Consider the following 26139-nt stretch of genomic DNA (forward strand, 5'->3'; position numbering starts at 1 on the left):
TGGCCATTCTGACGAGTGTGAGGTGATACCTCGTTGTAATTTTGATTTGCATTTCTCTAATGATTAGTGATGTTGAGCATCCTTTCGTGTGTTTGTTGGCAATCTGTATATCTTCTTTGGAGAAATGTCTATTTAGGTCTTCTGCCCATTTTTGGACTGGGTTGTTTGTTTTTTTGATATTGAGCTGCATGAGCTGCTTGTATATTTTGGAGACTAACCCTTTGTCAGTTGCTTCATTTGCAAATGTTTTCTCCCATTCTGAGGGTTGTCTTTTCGTCTGGTTTATGGTTTCCTTTGCTGTGCAAAAGCTTTTAAGTTTCATTAAGTCCCATTTGTTTATTTTTGTTTTTATTTCCATTTCTCTAGGAGGTGGATCAAAAAGGATCTTGCTGTGATTTATGTCATAGAGTGTTCTGCCTATGTTTTCCTCTAAGAGTCTTATAGTGTCTGACCTTACATTTAGGTCTTTAATCCATTTTGAGTTTATTTTTGTGAATGGTGTTAGGAAGTGTTCTAATTTCATTCTTTTACATGTAGCTGTCCAGTTTTCCCAGCACCACTTATTGAAGAGGCTGTCTTTTCTCCATTGTATATTCTTGTCTCCTTTATCAAAGATAAGGTGACCATATGTACGTGGGTTTATCTCTGGGCTTTCTATCCTGTTCCATTTATCTATATTTCTGTTTTTGTGCCAGTACCATACTGTCGTGATTACTGTAGCTTTGTAGTATAGTCTGAACTCAGGGAGCCTGATTCCACCAGCTCCGTTTTTCTTTCTCAAGATTGCTTTGGCTGTTCAGGGTCTTTTGGGTTTCCATACAAATTGTGAAATGTTTTGCTCTAGTTCTGTGAAAAATGCCATTGGTAGTTTGATAGGGATTGCATTGAACCTGTAGATTTCTTGGGTAATATAGTCATTTTCACAATGTTGATTCTTCCAATCCAAGAACATGGTATATCTCTCCATCTGTCTCTATCATCTTTATTTATTTATTTATTTATTTTTATAAATTTATTTATTTTTGGGTGTGTTGGGTCTTCGTTGCAGTGCGTGGGCTTCTCATTGTGGTGGCTTCTCTTGTTGCAGAGCATGGGCTCTAGGCATGTGGGCTTCAGTAGTTGTGGCTCACAGGCTCTAGAGCACAGGCTCAGTAGCTGTGGCGCATGGGCTTAGCTGCTATGCGACATGTGGGATCTTCCCGGACCAGAGATGGAACCCATCTCCCCTGCATTGGCAGGCGGATTCTTAACCACTGCCCCACCAGGGAAGCCCTCTATCATCTTTAATTTCTTTCATTAGTGTCTTATAGTTTTCTGCATACAGGTCTTTTGTCTCCTTAGGTAGGTTTATTCCTAGGTATTTTATTGTTGTTGTTGCAATATTAAATGGATGTGTTTACTTAATTACTCTTTCAGATTTTTCATTATTAGTGTATAGGACTGCAAGAGATTTCTGTGCATTAATTTTGTATCCTGCTACTTTACCAGATTCATCAATTAGCTCTAGTGGTTTTCTGGTAACATCTTTAGAATTCTCTATATATAGTATCATGTCATCTGCAAACAGTGACAGTTTTACTTCTTGTTTTCCAATTTGTAGTCCTTTTATTTCTTTTTGTTCTCTGATTGCTGGGGCTAAAACTTCCAAAAGTATGTTGAATAATAGTGGTGAGAGTGGGCAACCTTGTCTTGTTCCTGATCTTAGTGGAAATGATTTCAGTTTTTCACCATTGAAAATAATGTTGGCTGTGTATTTGTCATATATGGCCTTTATTATGTTAAGGTACGTTCCCTCTATGCCTACTTTCTGGAGAGTTTTTATCATAAATGGGCGTTGAATTTTGTCGAAAGCTTTTTCTGCATCTATTGAGATGATCATATGGTTTTTCTCCTTCAATTTGTTAGTATGGTGTATCACATTGATTGATTTGCATATATTGAAGAATCCCTGCATTCCTGGGATAAACCCGACTTGATCATGGTGTATGAACCTTCTTACGTGCTGTTGGATTCTGTTTGCCAGTATTCTGTTGAGGTTTTGCATCTATTTTCATCAGTGATATTGGCCTATAGTTTTCTTCTTTTGTGACATCTTTGTCTGGTTTTGGTATCAGGGTGATGGTGGCCTCGTAGAATGAGTTTGGGAGTGTTCCTCCCTCTGCTATATTTTGGAAGAGTTTGAAAAGGATAGGTGTTAGCTCTTTTCTAAATGTTAGATAGAATTCCCCTGTGAAGCCATCTGGTCCTGGACTTTTGTTTGTTGGAAGATTTTTAATCACAGCCTCAATTTCATTCTTTGTGATTGGTCTGTTTATATTTTCTGTTTCTTCCTGGTTCAGTCTCAGAAGGTTGTGCTTTTCTAAGAATTTGTCCATTTCTTCCAGGTTGTCCATTTTTTTGGCATATAGTTACTTGCAGTAATCTCTCATGATCCTTTGTATTTCTGCAGTGTCAGTTGTTAGTTCTCCTTTTTCATTTCTAATTCTGTTGATGTGAGTCCTTCCTTTTTTTCTTGATGAGTCTGGCTAATGTTTTATCAATTTTGTTTATCTTCTCAAAGAACCAGCTTTTAGTTTTATTGATCTCTGCTATAGTTTCCTTCATTTCTTTTTCATTTATTTCTGATCTGATCTTTATGATTTCTTTCCTTCTGCTAACTTTGGGGTTTTTTTTTTTTGTTGTTGTTCTTTTTTCTCTGATTGCTTTAGTTGTAATGTTAGGTTGTTTATTTGAGATGTTTCTTGTTTCTTAAGGTAGAATTGTAATACTATAAACTTCCCTCTTAGAACTGCTTTTGCTGCATCCCATAGGTTTTGGGTCATCGTGTTTTCATTGTCATTTGTTTCTAGGTACTTTTTGGTTTCCTCTTTGATCTCTTCATTGATCTCTTGGTTATTTCATAATGTATTGTTTAGTCTCCATGGGTTTGTATTTTGTTACAGTTTTTTTTCCTGTAATTAATATCTAGTCTCATAGCGTTGTGGTCAGAAAAGATACTTGATATGATTTCAATTTTCTTTAATTTACCAGTGCTTGATTTGTGACCCAAGGTATGATCTATCCTGGAGAATGTTCCATGAACACTTGAGAAGAAAGTGTATTCTGTTGTTTTTGGATGGAATGTCCTATAAATATCAATTAAGTCCATCTTGTTTAATGTGTCATTTAAAGCTTGTGTTTCCTTATTTATTTTTATTTTGGATGAGCTGTCCATTGGTGAAAGTGGGGTGTTAAAGTCCCCTACTATTATTGTGTTTCTGTCCATTTCCCCTTTTATGGCTGTTAGCATGTGCCTTATGTATTGAGGCGCTCCTATGTTGGGTGCATAAATATTTACAATTGTTTTATCTTCTTCTTGGATTGATCCCTTGATCATTATGTAGTGTCCTTCTTGTCTTTCATAATAGTCTTTATTTTAAAGTCTATTTTGTCTGATATGAGAATTGCTACTCCAGTTTTCTTTTGATTTCCATTTGCATGGAATATCTTTTTCCGTCCCCTCGCTTTCAGTCTGTATGCGTCCCTAGGTCTGAAGTGGGTCTCTTATAGACAGCATATATGCGGGTCTTGTTTTTGTATCCATTCAGCCAGTCTACATCTTTTGGTTGCAGCATTTAATCCATTTACATTTAAGGTAATTATCGTATGTATGTTCCTATTATCATTTTCTTAATTGTTTTGTTTTTGTTATTGTAGGTCTTTTCCTCCTCTTGTATTTCCTACCTACAGACGTTTCTTTAGCAGTTGTTGTAAAGCTGGTTTGGTGGTGCTGAACTCTCTCAGCTTTTGCTTGTCTGTAAAGGTTTTAATTTATCCATCAAATCTGAATGAGATCCTTGCTGGGTAGAGTAATCTTGGTTGTAGGTTCTTCCCTTTTATTACTTTAAATATGTCCTGCCAGTCCCTTCTGGCTTGCAGAGTTTCTGCTGAAAGATCAGCTGTTAACCTTATGGGGATTCTCTTGTATGTTATTTGTTGCTTTTCCCTTGCTGCTTTTAATATTTTTCCTTGTATTTAATTTTTGATAGTTTGATTAATATGTGTCTTGGAGTGTTTCCCCTTGGATTTATCCTGTATGGGACTCTCTGCGCTTCCTGGACTTCTTTCCTTTCCCATATTAGAGAAGTTTTCAACTATAATCTCTTCAAATATTTTCTCAGTCCCTTTCTTTTTCTCTTCTTCTTCTGGAACCCCTATAATTTGAATGTTCGTGCATTTAATGTTGTCCCAGGGGTCTCTGAGACTGTCCTCAATTCTTTTCATTCTTTTTTCTTTATTCTGCTCTGCGGTAGTTATTTCCACTATTTTATCTTCCAGGTCACTTATCTGTTCATCTGCCTCAGTTATTCTGCTATTGATCCCTTCTAGTGAATTTTTCATTTCATTTACTGTGTTTTTCATCATTGTTTGTTTGCTCTTTAGTTCTTCTAGGTCCTTGTTAAACGTTTCTTGTATTTTCTCTATTCTATTTCCAAGATTTTGGATCATCTTTACTGTCATTATTCTGAATTCTTTTTCAGGTAGACTGCCTATTTCCTCTTCATTTGTTTGGTCTGGTGGGTTTTACCTTGCTCCTTCATCTGCTGTATGTTTCTCTGTCTTCTCATTTTGCTTAACTTACTGTGTTTGGGGTCTCCTTTTCACAGGCTGCAGGTTTGTAGTTCCCGTTGTTTTTGGTGTCTGCCCCCAGTGGCTAAGGTTGGTTTAGTGGCTTGTGTAGGCCTCCTGGTGGAGGGGACTGGTGCCTGTGTTCTAGTGGATGAGGCTGGATCTTGTCTTTCGGGTGGGCAGGACCACATCTGGTGGTGTGTTTTGGGTGTCTGTGAACTTACTATGATTTTAGGCAGCCTCTGTGCTAATGGGTGGGGTTGTGTTCCTGTCTTGCTAGTTGTTTGGCATGGGGAGTCCAGCACTAGAGCTTGCTGGTCGTTGATTGGAGCTGGGTCTTAGCATTGAGACGGAGATCTCTGGGAGAGCTCTTGACAATTGATATTACGTGGGGCCGGGGGGTCCCTGGTGGACCAATGTCCTGAACTCGGCTCTCCCACATCAGAGGTTCAGGCCTGACACCTGGCCAGAGCACCAAGACCCTGTCAGCCTCACAGTTTTTAATTCTTCTGATTTCCACAGCTCTACTTCCCATCTGTGTTTCAGCCAGTCGCACAGCTGCTAGTGTTGAAGGGTCTCCTGCTGAGGCGGGGGTTGGATGTGGCTCACTGCGGGGACAAGACACTGGCAGCAGAAGTTCTGGGAAGTACTCTTTGGTTTGAGCCTTCCCGTAGTCCCGATAACATAGTTTTTATTTTTGCAATAAATCTTTTCAGTAGCAGTGAGCAGAGCCAGGAATACGCTTGGTCAACAAAATAATGCTGAGCACAGTCCTCTTAAAATCTGACTGCAGCATCAATAAAAGTAAAATCATAATGAAGGAGCAGAAAAGGAAATATAAAACAGAATTTTGGAGACAAGAAGACAAATAGTCAACTGGCAATCAAATTGGAAAACTCAAGAAAACTGAATCTTAAGCCAACAGTGGAGAAAGCTAACTTAATATTCATCAAAACGTTCAAGAATTGATGAAACCCTCTGAAAGTGGGGCATGAAGAGAATGCTGATACAAGGAGACTGGTTGAAGGATGTGTGAAAAGTGGTTGGGTCCCTATATCCCCTCTCCCACGCCGTGAACTTGGACAAGCTGCCCTTCCTCCACCCTGGCAGAAGTCTGGAAGTTTATTCTCTGGAGAGGGTGAAATGCAGCATCTCTTTATCTGATACACTCGAATATAGTCACAGATGTATCCTTCCAGAAGCAGAAACACTCACGACTGACTCACACAGGTTACATGAGATTTTTCTCCAGCAGGCGTTTGGAAAAAAAAAAAAGAAGTATGAGTCCTGACTGCCCTCCATCTCCTGACCCAGTAAACTCCCTGTGCCTCATACATTTTTTAAAGGCTCTATCAGTGTTTGCTATTAGGATTTCTCTTCTTGTAATAGCATTTTTTCTACTGACTTTTTAAAAAGATATTTAGTGCTACTTTATCCAGTCTGTCACTATAGTTAGAGCTTCACTGGTAGATTTTACCATGAGAAAATGTCTCTTTTTGCCCTGCTTGGTACTTTTCAATTTTAATTCTTTGTCTTATATTCCAATGGGCAGTTTTGTTTTTTATTTGTGTTTGCCTGATCTTTGTTCTTTCCTTTTTTTTAGCTTTCAGTATATTCCTTTGTTCTACTGGTTCTCTTATAAACAAGGAATGTTTGAGGTTCTTTTTTTTTCATCTGACTGTGATTTGGGGAGTATAATTTATTCACATTTGATGTCATATTTAAAATGCTTGCTCTTACTTTCAGGATGGTTTTTTATGAGTTTATGCATTTCCTTCCTCGCTTCTGTTTTTGTGTCTTTCTTTGTTTGGACCTAGGTTTTATCTTTTTTATTTCTCTCATGACTTGGGAGGTATACTTTGTATGTCTTCTTCCAAACTCCGCTATGCGGGATGCAGCCCATGCAATCATATGCGGCAGCTTGCTCTCATAAATAGAGGAGGGAAACATTACTTTTCCTGTGAGTTTGCACGGTCAGTACAGAGCTCTACTTCCCCCAAGCATGTGGGGAGAAAGCCGGAGCCTGAAGTGATCTCAGCAATGGGGTCAGCCTTACCTCTGTTCCAGAGTTTCCCAGTGTTCCTAGCTGCAGCAGTGCCCTCCCACTGTGCCAGCTCGGCCCTCATCACAGCATCCTTAACAAAGTCACTCCATCTGCCTCATGGCCCAGGCCGATCAGGGGATAGGCCTCCCAGGACTGCTGGTGGAACTTTAAATTTGTCTTCCTGAAAGCTCCCACCACCATGCCAAAAGGCCCCAATTGTCCCCCCTAGATCTGCCTTCAAGATATAATATCTTCATCCAGCCTAGAGGCTGAAGACCTCCATTGGAGAGGTGCCCTTGAACCTGCCTTATCAGCTCAGCCTAAGCTGCCACTCAGCTCCCACTTCTACCATTTTAAAAGCAACATGGGGTGATGAGCTTTTAAAAAAAACTGTGGTAAATACAAAATGTACCATCTTCACCATTTTTAAGTGTATAGTTTAGTAGTGTTAAATATATTCACATTTTCGTGCAGCCAGTCTCCAGAACCATCTCGCAAAACTGAAACTCTGTAAACAGTAAACGATACCTCCCTAGCTCTGCACCTCCTAGTTCCTGGAACTCACTGTTCTACTTTCTGTCTCCATGATTTTGGCTACTCCAAGTACCTCATACAAGTGGAATCATATAGTATTTGTCTTTTCATGACTGCCTTATTTCACTTAGAATAATGTCCTAAAAATATATCTATGTTGTAGTCTGCATCAGAATTTCCTTCCTTTCTTAAGTCTGAACATGGACCCATTGTATGTATATCCTACTTTGTTGATCCATTTATCCATCAAATGGATCGTATGGTAGTTTTTTTTTAATTAATTAATTTATGTATTTATTTTTGGCCGTGTTGGGTCTTCGTTGCTGCTCGCGGGCTTTCTCTAGCCGTGGCAAGTGGGGGCTACTCTTCGTTGCGGTGCGCGGGCTTCTTATTGTGGAGCACCGACTCTAGGCGAGCGGGCTTCAGTCGTTGTAGCACGTGGGCTCAGTAGTTGTGGCGCATGGGCTTCGTTGTTCCGTGGCATGTGGAATCTTCCCCGAGCAGGGCTTGAACCTGTGTCCCCTGCGCCAGCAGGTGGATTCTTAACCACTGTGCCACCAGGGAAGCCCCTAAAAAAGCAGTTTTCTTCACCCGATTCTAGACCTGCTGAATCGGATTAAGGGAGGGAGGGAGGTGATCCTTATGCCCACAGAGATTTGAAATGCTCTGCATGAGAGGATTGAAATGTTCCTTGATTTTAACCCACAACTGCCGGCAGCAAGTCCTTAATTTTTTAGCACCCCTGGAAAATGGGAGAAATGAAATCTCAGCTTGGGAGAGCTTCCCAAAAGTGACCACCAGTAGTCACCTTCTCCTGGGCTGAGTTCCCCAGCAGCAAGCCATGGAGAGTGGACAGAGAAAACTTCCTGGTGGCTCCCCTTCCCCAACCCCAAGCCCCAGGGAGGATGGAGACAGCAAGGCAGCGGAAGAACTCTTCCTTCTGCCCAGGCACGGAGCCAGAGAAGGCTCCAGGGCAAGCCGCACAGGAACCAGCCCTGTACATTGACTTTGTTATTTCTTGCTTTCTGCACATTGCGGTAGACCTGAACTAACCTCACTGCAAACGAAGCAGCACCCTGGGCTTTGGAAATTCTAATCATCAGCCATCATTCCTCTGTTCATATCTTCAAGAACATTTGTGAACTCTCAGGTCCCGCCACAGTTCCTGTGGACGTGAATACTAGCCATTGAAAAGAAGGAGGGGGTGGTGGAGACAACAGAGAAAGAAAGAGAAAAGACACTAGTTAAGAGATACTAGGTCACCAAGGGGAGCCCAGTTCCCCCACAGTTTCCAGGGTACCTCCTGATAAGACGATGCCGTACCTATGTGGATAAGCGCAAACTTAGGATGCAGGCTAGCTGGGTTTGAGTCCTGATTCTGCCATTTCAAGGCTGTGTGACCTTAGGCAAGTTATTTGACCTCTCTGCACCTGTGTTTTCTCATCCGTGAAATGGAGATAATAACGGTATCTACGCCTCAGATTGTCATGAGGATTAAATAAATAAGCACACACCAAGTACTTAACAGTGCCTGGCACAGGGTATTGAAGAAGTCTTAGGAATTATTATTTTTGTTATCATTATGATGTGAGATAACTAGGAAAAAATGGTAGAGACCACAGGTGGCAGAGCTCTCTGTCTCTCGGGGGGTGTTCGTTGGTGCATGGGGTTCATGGTAAAGCACACACCCTGGAGGGCAGGGGTTATCTGGCTCTTCTACTGAGACTTAAGGAAGTTTGGATTGGGAAACACATCATAGGAAGATTCACTTGGAGGCAGGGATGAGCTAGGAGCCCCATATCAGGTCGAGGTAAGGTTATAAGCTACGGAGCTGGCAGTGAACTCAGCAGCAAAGCCAATCAATGTCAGGTCTTAAACAAAGAAGCCACCTGATGACAGTAGATGAGCTTTATGGAGATGAAGCAAGTGGCAGTATGCAAATGGGGGGAGTCCACGTGAATGGTGCCCCCAGGACAGCGTGATGCCCTGTCCCAGAATAGCACTTACTCTGTCATCAAAACTATTCTAGTGTTTTTCATTGATTACTCATTTGATCCTCACAGCAACCTCATGAGGTAATAAGCTATTTTTATCGCTCTACTTTAGGTGAGTACTGAGGCACTGAGAGGTTAAGTAACTTGCCCAAGGTCACACAGCCATTTTATGGCAGAGTTAGGATTTGAATTCAATTTCTGCAGAGTCCTTATGCTTAATTATTGTACTATACGATCTAACTAACATTTATTAAGAGCTTACTATGTTCCACGTTGCGGTTGGCTTATTTCTCATAACAATTCTATGAGGTCAGCACTATTATTATTCCATTTTACAGAAAAGAAAACTGAGGCTCAGAGAGGACGAGTAACTTCCTCAAGGTCGCATAGCTAGTAAGGGCCTGTACCCAGGCATTCTGGCTCTAGAGCTGGCTCTCAAAGCCCCCGCCTCAGAAGGCAACCATCGAACCATCTAGGAGAAAAAGGGCCAGAGGAGGAGAAAATAATTTCTAAGCATGCACAATCTAAACAGCCCTAATGCTGCAGAAATATTAGGGTGGGGACAGGCCGAGTGTGGAGGGGAGGTCGTGAGACTCGTCTAAAAGGTCAGGCGAATGACTCAGGGTTCAAGTCTCAGTACAGTGGAGGACAGCGTCATTTATATTTCTCGACAGGCCTCAAGCTGCAGGAACTCTGAGAAACTCAGATAGGCTGATTTCTTCCGCTCCTGCATCTAGAGACTGGTCTATAAAAAGTCGATGCCCAGATCATACCACAGAGACGAATCCATTTCATTTCCCCGACCCTTCAATCACTGGTTGCCCGCCATCCCCGGGGCACAAGGTGCTGACCCAGAATCTGCAGCCCTACCCTCAGCTTGAACATCCCGGGGCATGTGAACAGAGAACCATTGTGAAAAGACGTCTCTAACACTCACTGACTATTTTCTAAAATGTTCTTTCAGCTTCTCCATGAACATGAACTAGCAGGGGAGGACCCAATAAGGCAAAAACGAGCCGGTATGTAACCCTTTGCTTGGCCATTTTTCTAGTAAATCCCAACAAATGACATTTGTTGTAACTTTTTGAAACACTGGGATCCACATAATACAGTCTCTGAGCACCTCAGTGTTCAGTTTCTATAAGTAACTGCAAAGGAACTCCATTCTCTATCCAATGACATTAAAGGGGTCTTATCAGCACATTCAGGGCTCGTGTCCTCTCCCGTCACCTCTCCTCAGAGCCTGAAGATTTCCCCGAGGCTCCTTCCTTCAGCTGCCCTCTGCCACCACCAAAAAGCCTGCTTCTCTCTTCTCAGCCCAGCAGCCTTGCCTTTTTTCTTTTTCTTTTTCTCTCTTAACCTCGTCTCCTCTCACTCAGCACTCTATTTTGTGGATCAGTTGAATCGCTAGACCCAAGTCCTTTTCTGCCTGCCACTCCAGTTGCCCACTGAATTCCCAAGAAGCTGTCTGGAAAACACGGGGCTCTGCCCTTTGGAGGGTTGGGGGCAGGGGAGAGCTGTGAACACCTGCATGGCGATGGTCAGTGTCTCCTCCCTCATGTGGGACCCTGAGCAGGTGGGTACATCTGGAGGCTGCATTTTCCAAGGACCAGCTCCTCCCACCACAGCAACCTTGCAAAAGCATCAACCTGATTTTCTCATTTCCCTGCAGAAAATCCTTCAAGGGCTGCCAATTGCTTTGGAGATAAAATCTGATTATCCGCTCACTGGACCCTAAGTGCTTTGCCCACTCACTCTCCTGCTGCTGCTTTTCGCAGAGTCAGTATCCCACTCACCACACCCCTTTGCTTGTCTGGGGGACTCAATTCACATAGGCTCCTGCCCTGGAAGGTCTTCCATCAATTCCCCAGACAGGGAGGGGCTGTGTTCCTGGGTTCCCCTTACCCACAATACATCCTCGTAGCCCAACATTTATCCCAATGCATTGTAATTCTTTTGCTTCCTGTTTGCCACTCCCAGGAGACATGAGCTCCCTTGAACCCTCTTCCTCTCTGCAGCCTGGCATGTAGCCCAGTGTCCCAACAGATGAGTGAACAAATAAAGAGAAGGCATGTCTCTGTCATAGCTGTCCCTGTGTGAGTTCAGAGGATATGTTCCTTTTTGCTAAGAGTCTGCTGGCTTCATGGCTGGACCAACCATCTAGAAACTTCTTCACTTGTAACATTGGGACTGAATCCTTTTCCAAGCATGTTGGGACTTGGTCTGTTCAGTCTGGTGGTCTAAAAGAGACTTTAGGCTGCCAGAGGGAGCAGGCTTGCCCCAAGGGCAGGATAAAGGCGTCCGGTAGAGCCCCTTACAGGGCCATAACAAGATCCGCCTGCTGCCCCGTGCGTGAAATGAGAATTCAACCAGTGCTCGCCGGAAGTTCATATCATTGGTCCTCTCTCCTTCCCTTCCTTCCCTTTTTTTTCTATTTTAACCTTGTTTTATATCCCTATGGGATCCTCACTCGCCCTCCTCTCCTTCCCTAAAGTGATCTACAGCACAGACTGTACTTTGTACTTCCTGTGCTTTTAAAACAAGCATTATCACCTCTACCCACCCCTCCCCCATGACAACCCCTTGAACCCTCCCACCCCCATGACAGGAACAGGACCAGAGATGTCCCCACTCAATATTTTGAAAGACTTTTCTTCTTAAAATCAAACCACTTGCGTTAAGTTCCAGCTCCAGGTTCTGCCAGCTTCTTCTAGGGTTCAGGCTGCCCCCTGCCTCGGAACCAGTCGGTGACCCGACACCTGGAAAAGTAACATCTTTCTGCACTTCCAGCCCTAGCTATTTGTGATCCCTGGTGCCAGCATGAGAGGTTAGCCCTCAGAGAGGAAACCTCTTCCACTTCTAAGGATTTGACATTCCAAAATTTTTCCAGACGTGCTTTCATTACAAACAGTCATGAAGATGATAAATCAACATGAAAACATGTTTTCCATTTTTTATACATGGTTTGGGCCTCTCTAGGGTCATTCTGGAGGTGTTGATGACTCAACCCGTCATCTGCAGAAGAAGGATTGGCCTTGGTACTTGTACAAAATCACTGAAGTAAGAAGTGGTCATGCCGCAGATGCTCAGAATATAAGTTGCAATTAAGAGCATCGCTCTCCAGGAAAACTAGGAAAGCAAGCAATAGGAAGGTTACATTCAGCAGATGCCACACAGAAGTGTCTGTGTTCTGGAGGCTTCGTGCCAGAAAGTGGCAAACAAAGTTTCCAAGAGAAAGAGAATTCTCAGAAGGAATTTCCTTTTGAGGCATTGGACCAACTCTATAGAGCTTTAAAGTTTGATCCTTTAAAGGTAGGATCAATACTCACCTTTATTCTCAGAGCTGTGGACTTCTTCCTTTACCACATGTTATGTATCACTGATATATCACACACATCCAGACACACACACACATATATACATACATGCAAATATACAAATATATTTTTACTGTACAGGGTTGTTGAGAAGATTAAATAATAGTATGTACTTATTTTTTAAATGTTAATATAGTTATCTGGGGGGGTATTTGATGTTTTTGTTTGTTTTAATGGTTTTTAAAATTAAAAACAAATTTAATGGACTTATGTATAAAAATATTGCATTTGACAGAGCCTGAAATATACCTGGTACGGAGAAGGTTTTGTAGAACTACTGAAGGCAGGAGGTTGGATGCCACAATATTAGCATTTTAGGAAAACTATCTCAAAACTCTGTGGGGACAGAGAAACCTTCACCAAAAACTCGGAGGCCAGGGGCAAGAAGAGTATGAACCTGCTTGTTAGTGGCTCTTGGGGAGCAGAGGGAAATAAGCATCCGTCAAAGCCTCCAGAATTCTGTCCTGATTCCACCAGGAAGTGGATTCTAGACCAGCCGAGAGGCTGGCACAGAGAAGGCATTGGTAGAAGCCATCTGAAGTGAAAATTTGCCAGATGGTTACGGTTGAATGAATTAGATGAAGAGGTTAGTGCCGGGAGACCAGCAAGGATGCAGCAGTGTGGACTGTCATCGGCCCTGGTGCCTGGAATGACGTTAGGAAAGGAACATGGCGAACGCTTGTGAGAGACATTTGGAGAATTGGGTCAAAAGGACTTGGGGACAGACTTGACATGGGGGTGACAGGAGGGATGATTTATATGATACTTGGGAGTGCACAGACCCGGGTGACTGGGGAGGTGGAGGCCACGGGTAGAAGCCGGAGCTGGAATGAAAATCTTATTTTGGAAGTACAACAGTCAGCGGGAAATTTAGTCTTAAGGGCAATCTTCACAGGGGACTGAAAGCAGAAGTTTCTTGGGAATTCCCTGGGGGTCCAGTGGTTAAGGCTCCGTGCTTCCACTGCAGGGGGCACGGATTCGATCCCTGGTTGGAGAATTAAGATCCTGCATGCGTGCGGCCAAAAATAAATAAAGTGCCGGGATGGACTGATTTTAAAGGTTTTTTTTTCTAAAAAGAGGCTTCTTAGGTTGGAAGTAACGCAAATGTGTCCTCAGCATCAATTATGAAGTTCCCCATGTCAGATTTCTGAGCTTAACTGGGAATGTGTCTTGGGTCCTGGGCTGAAGAGTCCCCACTGGTGCTTCTTTGGTTTCAAAAGGAAGAAAGGGAGACCCAGGGTGTCCTAAGCCCGAGCTGGAGGCACTATACATCTTCACAGATCCAGTGAGAGCAAGGTTCCTACCAGATTGGGTTGCCAGCTGCCAGCTCGGAAATCCTGACCTTTCTGCAGACCTGCAGCCCCGCCGGCTGTGCTGTCTCCTTTTGATCTGTGTTCAGGAAATGCTGTGCATTCTCCAGGTTGAGAAACACATTTGGGGATTTTCCTGGCTTTAATCTTTCTTATGATAACTTGTGGCATTTTGTGCTCTGAGCAGGCAGTAGTGGTGGCAAAGTAAGAAGAGAAGGCTGGTTCTCTCTGCCTGGTGGGTTTTTTTTTTTTTTTTTTTTGCTTACCTGACTCAAAAGTGAGAACTGATTGGAAGAGAACTAGGTTTAGTTGACCTAAACCAGCAGATGGCTGCATAGATGTTAATCCGTACACTTATTATGATCAGTATTATTATTTCTACACGCTGTTTCAGAATGGCTATTATATGCTAGGCAATTTGCTAGGGGTCTTCATACCCCAACTCCTTAACAACAAATTCTGCAGAGAAAATAGTGCTCCTGACTTACAGATGAGCAAAGCCTGGCTCACAGGGGTTCAGTAGCCTCCCAGGTGAGAGGGCATTTACCCCAACTCTCTAGGCTCCGAGTCCTAGCTCATAGTTAGCAGTCAGAGTTTTCAACATGACTTTCTGGATCTTGCCTATGAGATTCCGTGCCATGATTTTTTTTTTTTTAGCAAAGAAGTGTTTTTAATATTGAATTAGTATACATTTATTAAGCACCTATCGGGCACAAAGAACATAAAACATGCTGACTGCTGCTATCAACTTTTAATCTGGTTGTAAGGATAGGATATGCACGCACCCTAAGTTAAATTCGAATTCTGTAAATATCAAAAGCAGAGTCATCCCGTATTGGGAGCCTGAAAAAGGCAAAGCTACTGGCTGGAAAATGGTAGGAGCTACAGAGAGATAGGTCTGGGCTAAATGTAAGTTTCTAACAGAACTAACTAAAGGTGGGTTGGACCGTCTTATGTGGAGGTGAGTTTCATGTCATGCAAGGTATTTAAGCCAATCTGAATAAGCACCTGGCAGGAGCGTTTATAGGGGGAATCACGGCATCTGATGAGTGGTTACCCAAGATGATCTTCAAAATACTCAACTTCACGATGCCTTGATTCTGTGAGTCCTCAGGTCACTGAGCACACACAGGCTCAGAGAGTGACCAGGAAAGAATTGATTGAGGTTGAGGCATGAAAGGAGGAGCAGAAATGGGACAGAAGAAGGGAGGGAGGAGGGAGCTCCAGGCAGAGGGAGTACAAGGAGATTCTTGATGGCCTGGGGCTTTTTCTTACGCATGTATTGCAGAAGGAAACTGTGTTCTCGCTAACCACATTTAGAGGAAGTTTACGCAGCTGTGATTCTCGGGGCAGATTTGTTGAGTGAGGGGCTCTAGCATCACTTTACGTGGGGCTGACTTTGATGATTTGGGTGTATGATGAGCTAGTAGAATTGATTCTTTTCTCCAGGCCTCACAGCCCATTGTTTTATGCCACAGTGCTGCCCTCCCTCTCCCCCATCCATGCCTGCCCCCCAGACCATAGCCATAGTGTGAACAAACCTTTCAAAACCTAAAGGGAGGACAGGATCTTTGACTCTCTCCTGACAAAGGTACAGCAGACCCAGATGATGCTGCCAAATTGGTACCTACGAGAACATGTCAAGAAAAAAAGCAGAGCAGGTAGCTTTTAATATTTACCTGCTACAGGACTAAGGGGGAGAAACAAATCTAAATCTTCAGTGATAAGGAAGCATGGGCCCCTTTGGTCAAGAGAAAACCACACGAACCTCGTTTCTCCTGAGCGATGTCAGCAGGCCCCACTCTCTTGCAGGGGAGAGGTTCATTTATACATTGATTTAGGCCCCGACTTCTGAGAAGCTGTAATTACCAGTAGAGTGGCCAGGCAAAAATAGTCTTGTTTGCTTAAACAGCTGTGATGAAGACCCAGAACTGCTTGTCACAGTTTGTGGCCAACTTTCCAGAAATGTCTCTATAAGATAAGTGCGGGCACTGATTAATGGGAAAGGAGAGGGGAAATCCTGGTTGGTTTGTGCCTCCCAGGCCAGGGATAAGCCTGCGTCTGTGACACTGATGACCCCTGGAATGTGCTACCTTCCACTGGGGCATCGGTGAGTCAGAAGAACTCAGACAAACAACACCAGGGCGAAGGAGCCCGAGGCGAAGCGAACACATTGAACTGTCTGGAATCAGGTGGTCCAGGGGCAGCAGAGAAGCATGGAAGGGCCTCTAAAATACACAGAGTGGGAGGAACCTTCCTGTTCCTCCTGGGTCCCTTGTAGCCTGGGGCAAGCCCACCAGCATCACTTTCCGAAGCTCTGAAGTCCTCAGGTTTGGAGGAGGTGAGGCGGACAGGGCGTGGCCTTTCGACCCCAAATCTTGGGCCCCTGACCCCACCCTACACAAGTCATACTAATCCTGAGCATCTGGGCTTCTTCCGTTAATCAGATGCTCTTCCTGGGCATTACAGGGACTGGAGGCCCAGTGGTGTTTCTGTGTTCTGCTTGCCCGTAACACCAGGATGCTTTGGGTTCAGGGCCAAGCCAATGGTCGCTGGTAGGTCCAGCCAAGCTATCTCTATCTTTGAAGTTATTAATTACTGCACGCCCACCCCACCTCCAAAACATCCTTTATTCTCTTTTCCTGAGGAACACGTGGCACCATTAAGGGAGAAATGATTCTACCAGTCACACTGTCAGAGTGAGGTAATGGAAAGAACCCCGTGCTAGAAGTCCAGAGATCCAAGTTCTGGTCCTGTGGACACCACCAACAAGCAGCAGAAGCTGGGGAAAGTCGTTTACTCTTTGGGGGAATCATTTTTCTCATGCCTAAAAGCAGAGATTTCCGGGACTAACTTATAAATATTCTACTTTGACTCACCTGGGTCGAGGCCCCACAGTATGTGTGCGTGTAGAATCCCTATGTGTGGATATCATCAGTCAGGAGCGGGGACCACGGGAATAGATGATCGCCAAGGGCAGACCTGTAGCCTTCTGAGTTAGTATGGTGTTTTCGAGCCTCTTTTGAAGAATTGACCATTTTCAAGAAGACATTTCTCTCTCTAGTAAATGTTTCCCATCCTTATCAGTCTCTATAGAGGACTGATGCTCAGGCTGAGGGTTACTCTGAACCCCCCTTAGAAGTTGTCAAGAACATAAAAGGTGGCTGAGGGGAAGGGGGCCTTATAGGCTGGTGCTTCAATTCATATTTGCACAAACGCCATAGACTAGAACTCGCTCAAGTCACAGGAACTGTCCTCTTAGTCGTATTTTAAGCTTTTGGCTCAGCTCCTTGTAGGACCTCAGCGGAAGAACTACCTTGGCTTCAGTGGGGAATGGTGACATCCAGGAAGCACCATGTGCTTTTCAGGCACATGCTCGTTCTCCAATTACATCTGTAAAGAGCAGAAAGAGGTGGGCTCAGGGATGGGTGATACTCACGACCCTCAGGCAGGCATGGAAATCATGCTGGGATCAGACCCTGGGAGGCAATAATGCAGGTGATGGAGTGGGTGATACGGGATTGTTACTGACCTCACTCATCTCAAAAGCAGCTGCCGTCCAGGAAATCCTGTTTACATTCATTCCTGGCAGGAGAGTAGACTGACCACAGCAAAGAGGATCCTGGAGCTTCTGAATCCTCCGGAGGGTATAAACATTGCTGCATTACTTTTCAGGAAAAAGAATGTGCTCTAAAACAGAGCTTGTAAATACCATGCAGCCGCCCTTCTTGCAGATGTTCCCAGCAGGCCACATACTATGTCTAGGGTTAGGATCACTCAGATTAAGATTAGCAGTCCTTCCAGGAAGCTTGTCTGCATCACAGAACCGTTTGCAAATCAGAAAGAAAACAGGAAATTTCAAGCAATGCCATAATATCGTGACAAACTGAGATTCCGCACTGGGTTTTAAAAGTCACCGTGTTCTACTTGTAAATACATTTTTATAAGGAGGAAACATACCGCAAGATGCATTCCAAATTTTAAGAAAATGTGCACAGATATTTTTTACAGTTTGAGTTAATGACAGCAAGTTGAAGGATGCCAAAATGAAATAATTCTCAACAAGGTTGATAAGTAAAACCAAACTCCTAGACAAACATAGTTTACAGCTGTAAGTGGACAAATATTACCATTTTCTACAATAAACATTTATCAGTTGGAGTTTCCCATAGCAAACGTACTCCATTTTAGTGTTTCTCATAAATAATCCTTGGAATATTTAAAACAAATCTTGTGATATTATGGGGGAAATTCTTTGTCATTTTAGAAAACAAACATAGAACTTTAATGTTATGGTTTTATATATATACATATATGTATATATATGTATCGTACTTCCAGATTTTACTTATATTTTAAAGTAAAAGGCTTGCAGGTATTCACTAATCTTTTCCTTATTTAACTGACAGGATAAAATAAGCCACAACTTGTCTTCTCAAGGCATCAGTATTAAAAATTCTCCTATTTTTTGAAGGTTCGTCATTAGCTACTAACCAAGCCCATGGCTTCTGCTCCAGTTATATATTTCAACCAGGAATGAGCCAAAGATTCTGGCCATGACAGAAAGGTGAATCTGTGATTCAACTCAGAAATCACAGGTTTATCAAGAATTGATTGGACATGAATTTATTATGTGCTGGGCTGCATGCCAGATGGAGTGGGTACGGCCATGAGAAGTAAAAGAAGCCGTTTCTGCCCTTGAGAACTTACAACCAACAGCCCAGACATGATGTAATAGTGGTAATTATGCAGGAACATTCCAATAGATCTATTGTCTGGCTTGCCTGGATTGGGAAACAGACTCATCTAGAATGCCAGCCAGGCAACCCGTCTTGAGACAATTTGGAAGAACAATGAATTGCTGAAGATCTCTTTTATTTTAATTTCCAATTTGCCAATTTTGCTTTTGTTGAGTACCTAGCATGTGCTGAACACCAGAGATACAGAGTAAGAACAAAGAGCCCAAGCTTTGCACACAGGCTAAGAACAAAGGGAATTAACTACATGACTCTTCCCAGAGGTCTTCAGGCCGTGAGTGCGTCCTTCAGCTCTCAAAATACATGCATGACCACTGACTGGTGTCAGAAACATACTGACTCATGCTGGTGAGTCAGGACCGTGGCTTTTATTGTCTAGATGGTTGCCAGGCCTCCCTGCCGGGTCTCCCTTTTTCTATTCGTGTCCCATTCGAGTCCGTTTTCCACACAGTCACCCTTGGCCTTGGACACCAAGGGGGGTGTGGGAATGGAGAGGATGGACAAGTCCTCAGCTTGGCCTGTGAAGCTCTCAAATGGCCAGAGACCACAGCGCTGATACGAGCTAGATCTGTTTCCTTTCTCCTCTAATATAGCAGAGTCGTAGAGAGGAAGAATCATGGAGGGAGGGCTTGGTGGTGATCAGTAAACAAACTTCTTTTTCTCTAAAAAAGTTCATTAGAAATTCTTAAAGGGTGATGTGTCCAGCATCCACATGTCCCCGTCATTAGTTTTTTTTTTTAATTTTAATTTTTATATTTATTTATTTATTTAACTGCACCACACGGCATGCGGGATCTTAGTTCCCCGACCAGGCATCGAACCCATGCCCCCCACAGTGGAAGCGTGGAGCCCTAACCACTGGACCCCAGGGGATTCCCAAGAAACTTCTGCTTTTTATTTTATATTGGAATCTAGTTGATTTACAGTGCTGCGTTAGTTTCAGGTGTACAGCAAAGTGATTCAGTTATACACGTACATATATCTCTATTCTTTTTCAGATTCATTTCCCCTATAGGTTGTCACAGAACACTGAGCAGAGTTCCCTGTGCTATGCAGTAGGTCCTTGTTGGTTATCTATCTTATATATAGTAGCGTGCGTCTGTTCATCCCAACCACCTAATTAAAACGTCATTGGCTTTAAGCGCTGAAAGGTCCATCACGTTCTCTCTCTGCCCACCACAGTGAGTTCTCACAGCCTTCATGTGCTTTCGTTCCAGTTGCCGTGAGCAGTCCTGCAGCCCAAGAGTTCACTGTCAATGTTGAGGTCAGTTTTGAAGATGCCTCCTTCCTGGAGCCTAGCAAAGCTTACTTGAAAAGCCTCAGTTTTCCAGTTCAAGGGGATGACACTGACCCAGCTACCAGCATTTTGAGCATCGAGGTGACAACAGGTGAGTAAAAGACCCATTGCTTGAAATAGGAGGATTGGGCCAATCAGGAGAAATGTTGCTTTGAGCCCCTTCCTGTTAGAGGGGGATGTGGGGTGTGGAGGGGGGTAGCCTGGGGAGAGTTGACCTCAGAGAGGAGGTAATGGGATGGCTGGGTAAGGAAGATTAGACTTACTGACCATGATACTCATATCTAAGCACCCCAAATTTTCTCCGTTCCCCTCTTCCTGTGCCTCCCCTACCCACTCTTCCAACAGCTTATCTTATGATCCTTTCAAGAAAGGCATGTTTTTAATCAAATTTTTTAAACTGGAGTATAGTTGATTTACAATGTTAGTTTCCGCTGTACAGCAAAGTGAGTCAGTTCTACATACACATATATCCACTCTTTTTTTAGATTCTGTTTCCATATCGGTCATTACAAAGCATTGAATAGAGTTTCCTGTGCTATTCAGTAGGTTCTTATTAGTTATCGGAAAGGCATTTTTAATCATAGTACACAAAACCGAGGATTTTTATGGCCAATGTGTGTCAAGCCCTAAATGCGGTAGGTCCAGGGGTGGTCGCTTCCGCCATCCTCTTAAGGCACATTTGTATCTTACATGGAGTCAAAAGTTCTGCTAATATCACCTCCACGTCCATCTCAAAAATAAGTAAATGAGGGCTTCCCTGGTGGCGCAGTGGTTGAGAGTCCGCCTGCCGATGCAGGGGACACGGGTTCGTGCCCGGGTCCGGGAAGATCCCACATGCCGCGGAGCGGCTGGGCCCATGAGCCATGGCTGCTGAGCGTGTGCGTCCGGAGCCTGTGCTCCGCAACGGGAGGGGCCACAGCAGTGAGAGGCCCCCGTACAGCAAAAAAAAAAGTAAATGAAAAACAACAACAACAAAAATAAAACAACCAAAAAAATGCTTTTCACGTCAGCGGGAGAGAGATTTTGACAAAGGGGATCTTGTTGGCTCCCTTCGAATTATCCCCGGCCAATGTTCACCACACTCACTAGCAGCCTTGATTTCCTCCATTCCTTCTGCTTCTCCTTCAGCCCCTCCTGCTGCTGGAGCACAGGACGGAAGCGGTGTCCAAGGATCCCAGGGGACTTGGTTGTCCCTCCTATTTCAGGAACAGTTATTTGACGGCTTTCCTTTGGGTGGTCACTCTGTGGGCCTTTGCCTAGATGCCCACCCGCAGAACAAACAGCTCACAGTGACGTGGCTTTAGTTCAGTTTTAGACATAAATTCCAAGCCCTCTGTTTTCAGAGCATTTTTCAGTGTCAGTTTTTAATGGGATTGGAGTCTGTTTGGGCTGTTCACATTTGACTTGAAATGTAAAAGGCACAAGTTTAGAATTTTTCCTTATACTCTACATTTGTTATCTATTGCTGCATAATGAGTTACCCCCAAACTTAGCATCTTAAAACAACAAACTCGGAATTCCCTGGCGATCCAGTGATTAGGACCCTGCGCTTTCACTGCCGAGGCCCCGGATTTGATCCCAGGTTGGGAAACAAAGATCCCACAAGCCGCACAGCATGGCCGAAAAAAAAAAACCAAACCAAAACAAACAAAAAGCTACAAATGTTTATTACGTCACACAGTTTCTGAGGGCCAAAAATCCAGGAAGAGCTTAGCTGGATAGCACTGGCCCTGGGGTCTCTCATGAGGTGGTAGTCAAGCCGTCAGCCGGAGTTGCAATCATCTGAAGGCTCAGCTGAGCCTGGAAAACCCACTTTCAGGCTCACGCATGCGGTTGTTGGCAGCCCTCAGCTCCTCACTAGCTATTGGCTAGAGACCTCACTTCCTAATCATGTGGGCCTCTCCATGACGTGTCCTCATGCAATGCAGCTGGCTTCCCCCAGAGCAAGTGATCAGAGAGAGAGAGAGCGAGAGAGTATAACCAAGAGGGAAGCCACACTGTCTTTTATAACCTAACCTCAGAAGCGATGCACCACCACGTCTTTCTATATTCTCTCGGTCACACAGACCAGCCCTAGTACAACATGAGAGGGAGTTATAAAAGGGTGTGAGTACCCAGAGGCGGGGATGGGTCGTGCCATCTTGGAGGCTGGCTGCCATACCCTCTAGTCCGGGAATCTGTTGAGCACTTTATCATTGTAGGCAGCCCCTGGGATGGTCAGAGCTGTCATCTTTTAGATGGCCGTGCCTAACAGCAAGGTGACATGTACGGGAATCATGAGAATCTCATGCAGAACTACTGAACTTCCCAGAAGGGCAATATGAAGTGGAGTTAGCGCTTCCTACAAGTATAAATACTTGACCTCTATAAACACAAAAGCGGTAACTACCTTTTCTCTCCTCATTGTTCTGGTTGATGGCAGTCTGCAGACCTACTGGAAATGAAATCTGGTGCTCCTGTGAGAAAGGCTATAAGTGGCCTCAGGAAAAGTGCCTCCACAATCTCACTTGTCAAGGGCATGATGGCTCCCCTTCAGGGCATCATTGCAGTCTCCTTAAGGGACTGCCTCCCAAGGGACCTTTTTGCCAGCTCCAGGGAGGTAAGTAACTGCTCACTGAATGTTTGTTTGTTGAGTGGCTATTTGATATCAACTCAACCAGATGCTTCTCTGTCCTGTGTGTACTCAGATGCTGACATGGGATTTTAAAAATATTGCCCTGTGTTCTTCAGCAGATATTACCCTGCGAATGTCGGTCAGACTCAATGTGGGCTTTCAAGAAGAACTCAAGAACTCTTCCTCTGCCCTCTATAGGTCCTACAAGACTGACTTGGAAACAGCGGTGAGTTTTGGTCCCAGGAGGCTCTGAACCAACAAACTCTGAGCTGAACTGAATCTGTTGCATTTATAGTGGGTCGTTTGCTTGAATCTGTCAGAATTTATGAATGTGAATGTTGAAATTATTTCTATACCTCTGGGACGATGAATTAAGAAGCGCTCAAATCAGACAGTGTTCAGGGGATGACGGGACATCATCTTGACCTATAGGTGGAACTTCCTCCCAGGATAGAATTGATTCACATAAAATTTGGCAGCATCAACTCACAGAAACCTACTAAAAGGTCCAAGAACCTGGTCTAGAAGCACCAGATGGTGCATTTCTATTCATCTTCGCACATCACATGGGTGAAACCCCTAATATCTTTTGTGCAGACCAGCCCAAGTCTGGCACAGAGGATTCCACACCACTCTACACTGCAGGTCCCAAGGCATTCACACGTAAGGCAGATTTAAATTTACTCACGTAGATAGGTTCATTTGTGTCATATTGTAGATTCCACATAACAGAAACAGACTCATAGACATAGAGAACAAACTTGTGGTTGCCCAGGGGGAGTGGGGGAAGGGGCAGGATGGATTGGGAGTTTGGGATGAGCAGATGCAAACTATTATATATAGAATGGATAAACAACAAGGTCCTACTGTATAGCACAGGGAACTATATTCAATATCCTGTGATAAACCATAATGGAAAAGAATATGAAAAAGACTGTATACATATGTAAATTTACTCATGCAAAAAAAGAGGATATTCTCTCATTGTAAACTGTGGGCCAGACACTATTCTAAGTGCTTTACATTGGATTAATTCATCTAAACCTAAATGCTTTGCTGAGTCAGTTCATTTGGAATAGAGCTTCTCAACTGGTGTGGTACAAATTGCCACAGGTGGGCTGAGGTAATGACTCCCCTTAACCCTCTGGGCAGCCAACCCTCTGCCTCAAGCCAGGAGCGGCCTCCTGTTTACCCAGTCAAATATTACCATTGTTCATGGGCGCCATGATGAAACTCGGATACAGATGAGCTGTAGGATATCTGATTTGCATATCCGACATGTAATAGTTCTGCACAGCATGAGAATCCTCCTCACGCACACACGTGATACACTAAATTATACACTTTTGAGGAAAAAAGGAGAGTTACATATTAACCTTTGGATCCCACCCATCCAGCTACTTAACACAGCACTTTGCACACGGCATCCGCTCTGTAAATATGACTTGATTCAAATTGAATTTCCTGTGGGGTTGGAATTCAGAGAAAACAAAATGAAGTAAAAACATCAGTAAAAACCACATTGGCTCAACCAGAGCTGTGATATGTTAAGTGAGGGATCCGGTCCGGCAGTGTGGCAACTGCAAGAAGGCACCTCGAAGATTTCCAACTACAGGAAATGCAATTGATTGAGGGCCCGGCTGCTGCCGCATGGCAGAGCTGGCTGCCTGCTGCTAGTGAATGAGCAGGGCGGGTCTGTCTAGCACACGTGGGACTCCTTTGAAGGCTGTACTGAACCTTCCCAGGCTCAGTCTAGGATGATTTCATCCAGCCTCTCCTGCACAGTTTCACTCGGGTCTGATGGCTCTCCCTGTCTTCCCCACTGCCTTCCCATTATTTTCCCCTAGGCATTTCCCTAAGTAAATTTTTGGCACATTACTCTTGCACATTTACTTTTTGCACACTTACTCTGGTGTTTGCTTCCTGGAGAACCCAGAGTGACCTAGGTAGAGAGGAATCACTTCTTCAAAGATCGCCGGTGCTGGCGCTAACAAAATATACAGGAGAGCATTTTACCCAGGGTGATAAGAAATAGACACTCTTCACTCTGTTTCAAATTGTTGACCCGTCTCTCAGTGGACCTTGATCCGTGACACTTGTCTTGCTTTATTTTCCAGTTCTGGAAGGGTTACAGTATTTTACCAGGCTTCAAATTGGTGACAGTGACAGAGTTCAGGTAAGAATGCTATAACTGGGTCATTTTTATCCAATGGCAGATACCAAAACGTTAGTGAAAAAGCAAAAGCCCGTTAGAAGGGCACCATCTGGGATGCCCAGTGGGGGCAGTTTGGTAAAGGTGAAGACAGTGTCAGATTTCCAGGGCTTAAAGTGAAAGGAAATACTGAGAATAGTAGCTCACTCCTAAGAGATGTACCTACTTAGAAGGAAGGTGAGAAAAAGACTTGTGTTCGTTCTATGCACGCAAAAATTTTGCAAACAAAGATGTGGGATACATTTGCCATCTAGGGAAGTCAGAAATACAAAAATGAAATAAAGTCATGCATGCAATGATGCCTTTATTAAAAAAAGTTAGCTAGCTAGCCATGGCCACAGAGTTGCACACTGTCATGTGAATGCACCCCTGTGGAGTTAGGCACCGGGCAGCCCTAAGTGTGTTTGCACAGTGTTTCAAAAAGTTAGTTGCCAATTAAAAAATGAAGAATGTTTACAGAAACGTTGAGGATTTTGGCTTCACTGGATATTCAGCATAGCTGGTAACCTGGGCCAGCAGACTGTGTGACAACAGTCTCTACCTTGTGGCTTATATCCTTTGACCCATTTGTAGGATTCAATTCCCTCTGCCCCATCTGGCTCTTCCAGTCATTGATGTTACCCATCTGCAGACACTTGAGTGTTCGAGCCCTGCCTCAGGCTTTCAGCTAGAGCTTAGAAACAGGTTGGATTTCAGTGGACCCTTGAAGATAAAGTCCCCAGGCTCTTCCTGCCATTTTGTTTTCTTATGCAAATAAACCATAAGGATCTAGACTCTTCCAGATCACTTACTGCTTTACTGAACTGAGTGGTCTCCATCCAGGCCTGGAAGTGTGGTTGTGGTGTATGAAGTCACTACAACAGCAGCGTCACCTGAATTAATGCGCAAAGCAAACGAGCAAGTAACACAGAACCTCAGTCAGACCTACAAGATGGACAGCAGTTCCTTCCAGGTTACTTACAGCAGTAAGTAGAACATCGCTACATTTCTCCAATGTGTAGATTCTACTTAGATATGGTAACGGCATTTATCATGATGCTTAAATCTGGGAAATCACATTACAGTGCCCTCCGTGGAGAGAGACTCTCCAGTTCCTGGCATAGAGTTTTGGTACCTTCTCCCCATCTTAGGCCTGTTCAGAGCCTCCTTACGCTGCTAATATCGCTGTGACTGGGGAAGTGGGGGGGGGGTTCCCAGGAGGGAGAGATTTTTACAAGGGGGCCACAGAGCCATCTGGGTTTATGGATTTTTTTTAAATTAACAGACCCAAAACATCCAAAAAAGTAGAACTAACGTGGTGGTGGTGGAAGTGGGGGATATTCATGAAATGCATTGATATTGACTAGGGGGACCGTTGTTACTTTAGAGCAGTAGTTCTCAAAGTGTGACCCC

At 43.9% G+C, this 26139-nt stretch overlaps 1 protein-coding gene across 7 annotated transcripts in view; it reads left to right on the plus strand.

Annotated features, from left to right (window-relative positions):
* The window catches only part of ADGRF5 (adhesion G protein-coupled receptor F5), a 108988-nt gene that overhangs the window by 51794 nt on the left and 31055 nt on the right, over window positions 1–26139 (plus strand). For 5 of the 7 annotated variants that reach the window (XM_067752753.1, XM_067752750.1, XM_067752747.1 and 2 more), the window contains exons 3-8: window positions 10145–10199; window positions 19842–20012; window positions 22344–22520; window positions 22652–22761; window positions 24653–24711; window positions 25570–25712. In XM_067752753.1, the coding sequence (XP_067608854.1) occupies window positions 10145–10199; window positions 19842–20012; window positions 22344–22520; window positions 22652–22761; window positions 24653–24711; window positions 25570–25712 (715 nt within the window). The remainder of the gene's footprint in view (window positions 1–10144; window positions 10200–19841; window positions 20013–22343; window positions 22521–22651; window positions 22762–24652; window positions 24712–25569; window positions 25713–26139) is intronic. The other 2 variants (XM_067752749.1, XM_067752752.1) reach the window with 1 other exon arrangement.

This window comes from Pseudorca crassidens, chromosome 10 (assembly GCF_039906515.1).
Source record: "Pseudorca crassidens isolate mPseCra1 chromosome 10, mPseCra1.hap1, whole genome shotgun sequence".
Lineage (NCBI taxonomy): Eukaryota > Metazoa > Chordata > Mammalia > Artiodactyla > Delphinidae > Pseudorca > Pseudorca crassidens.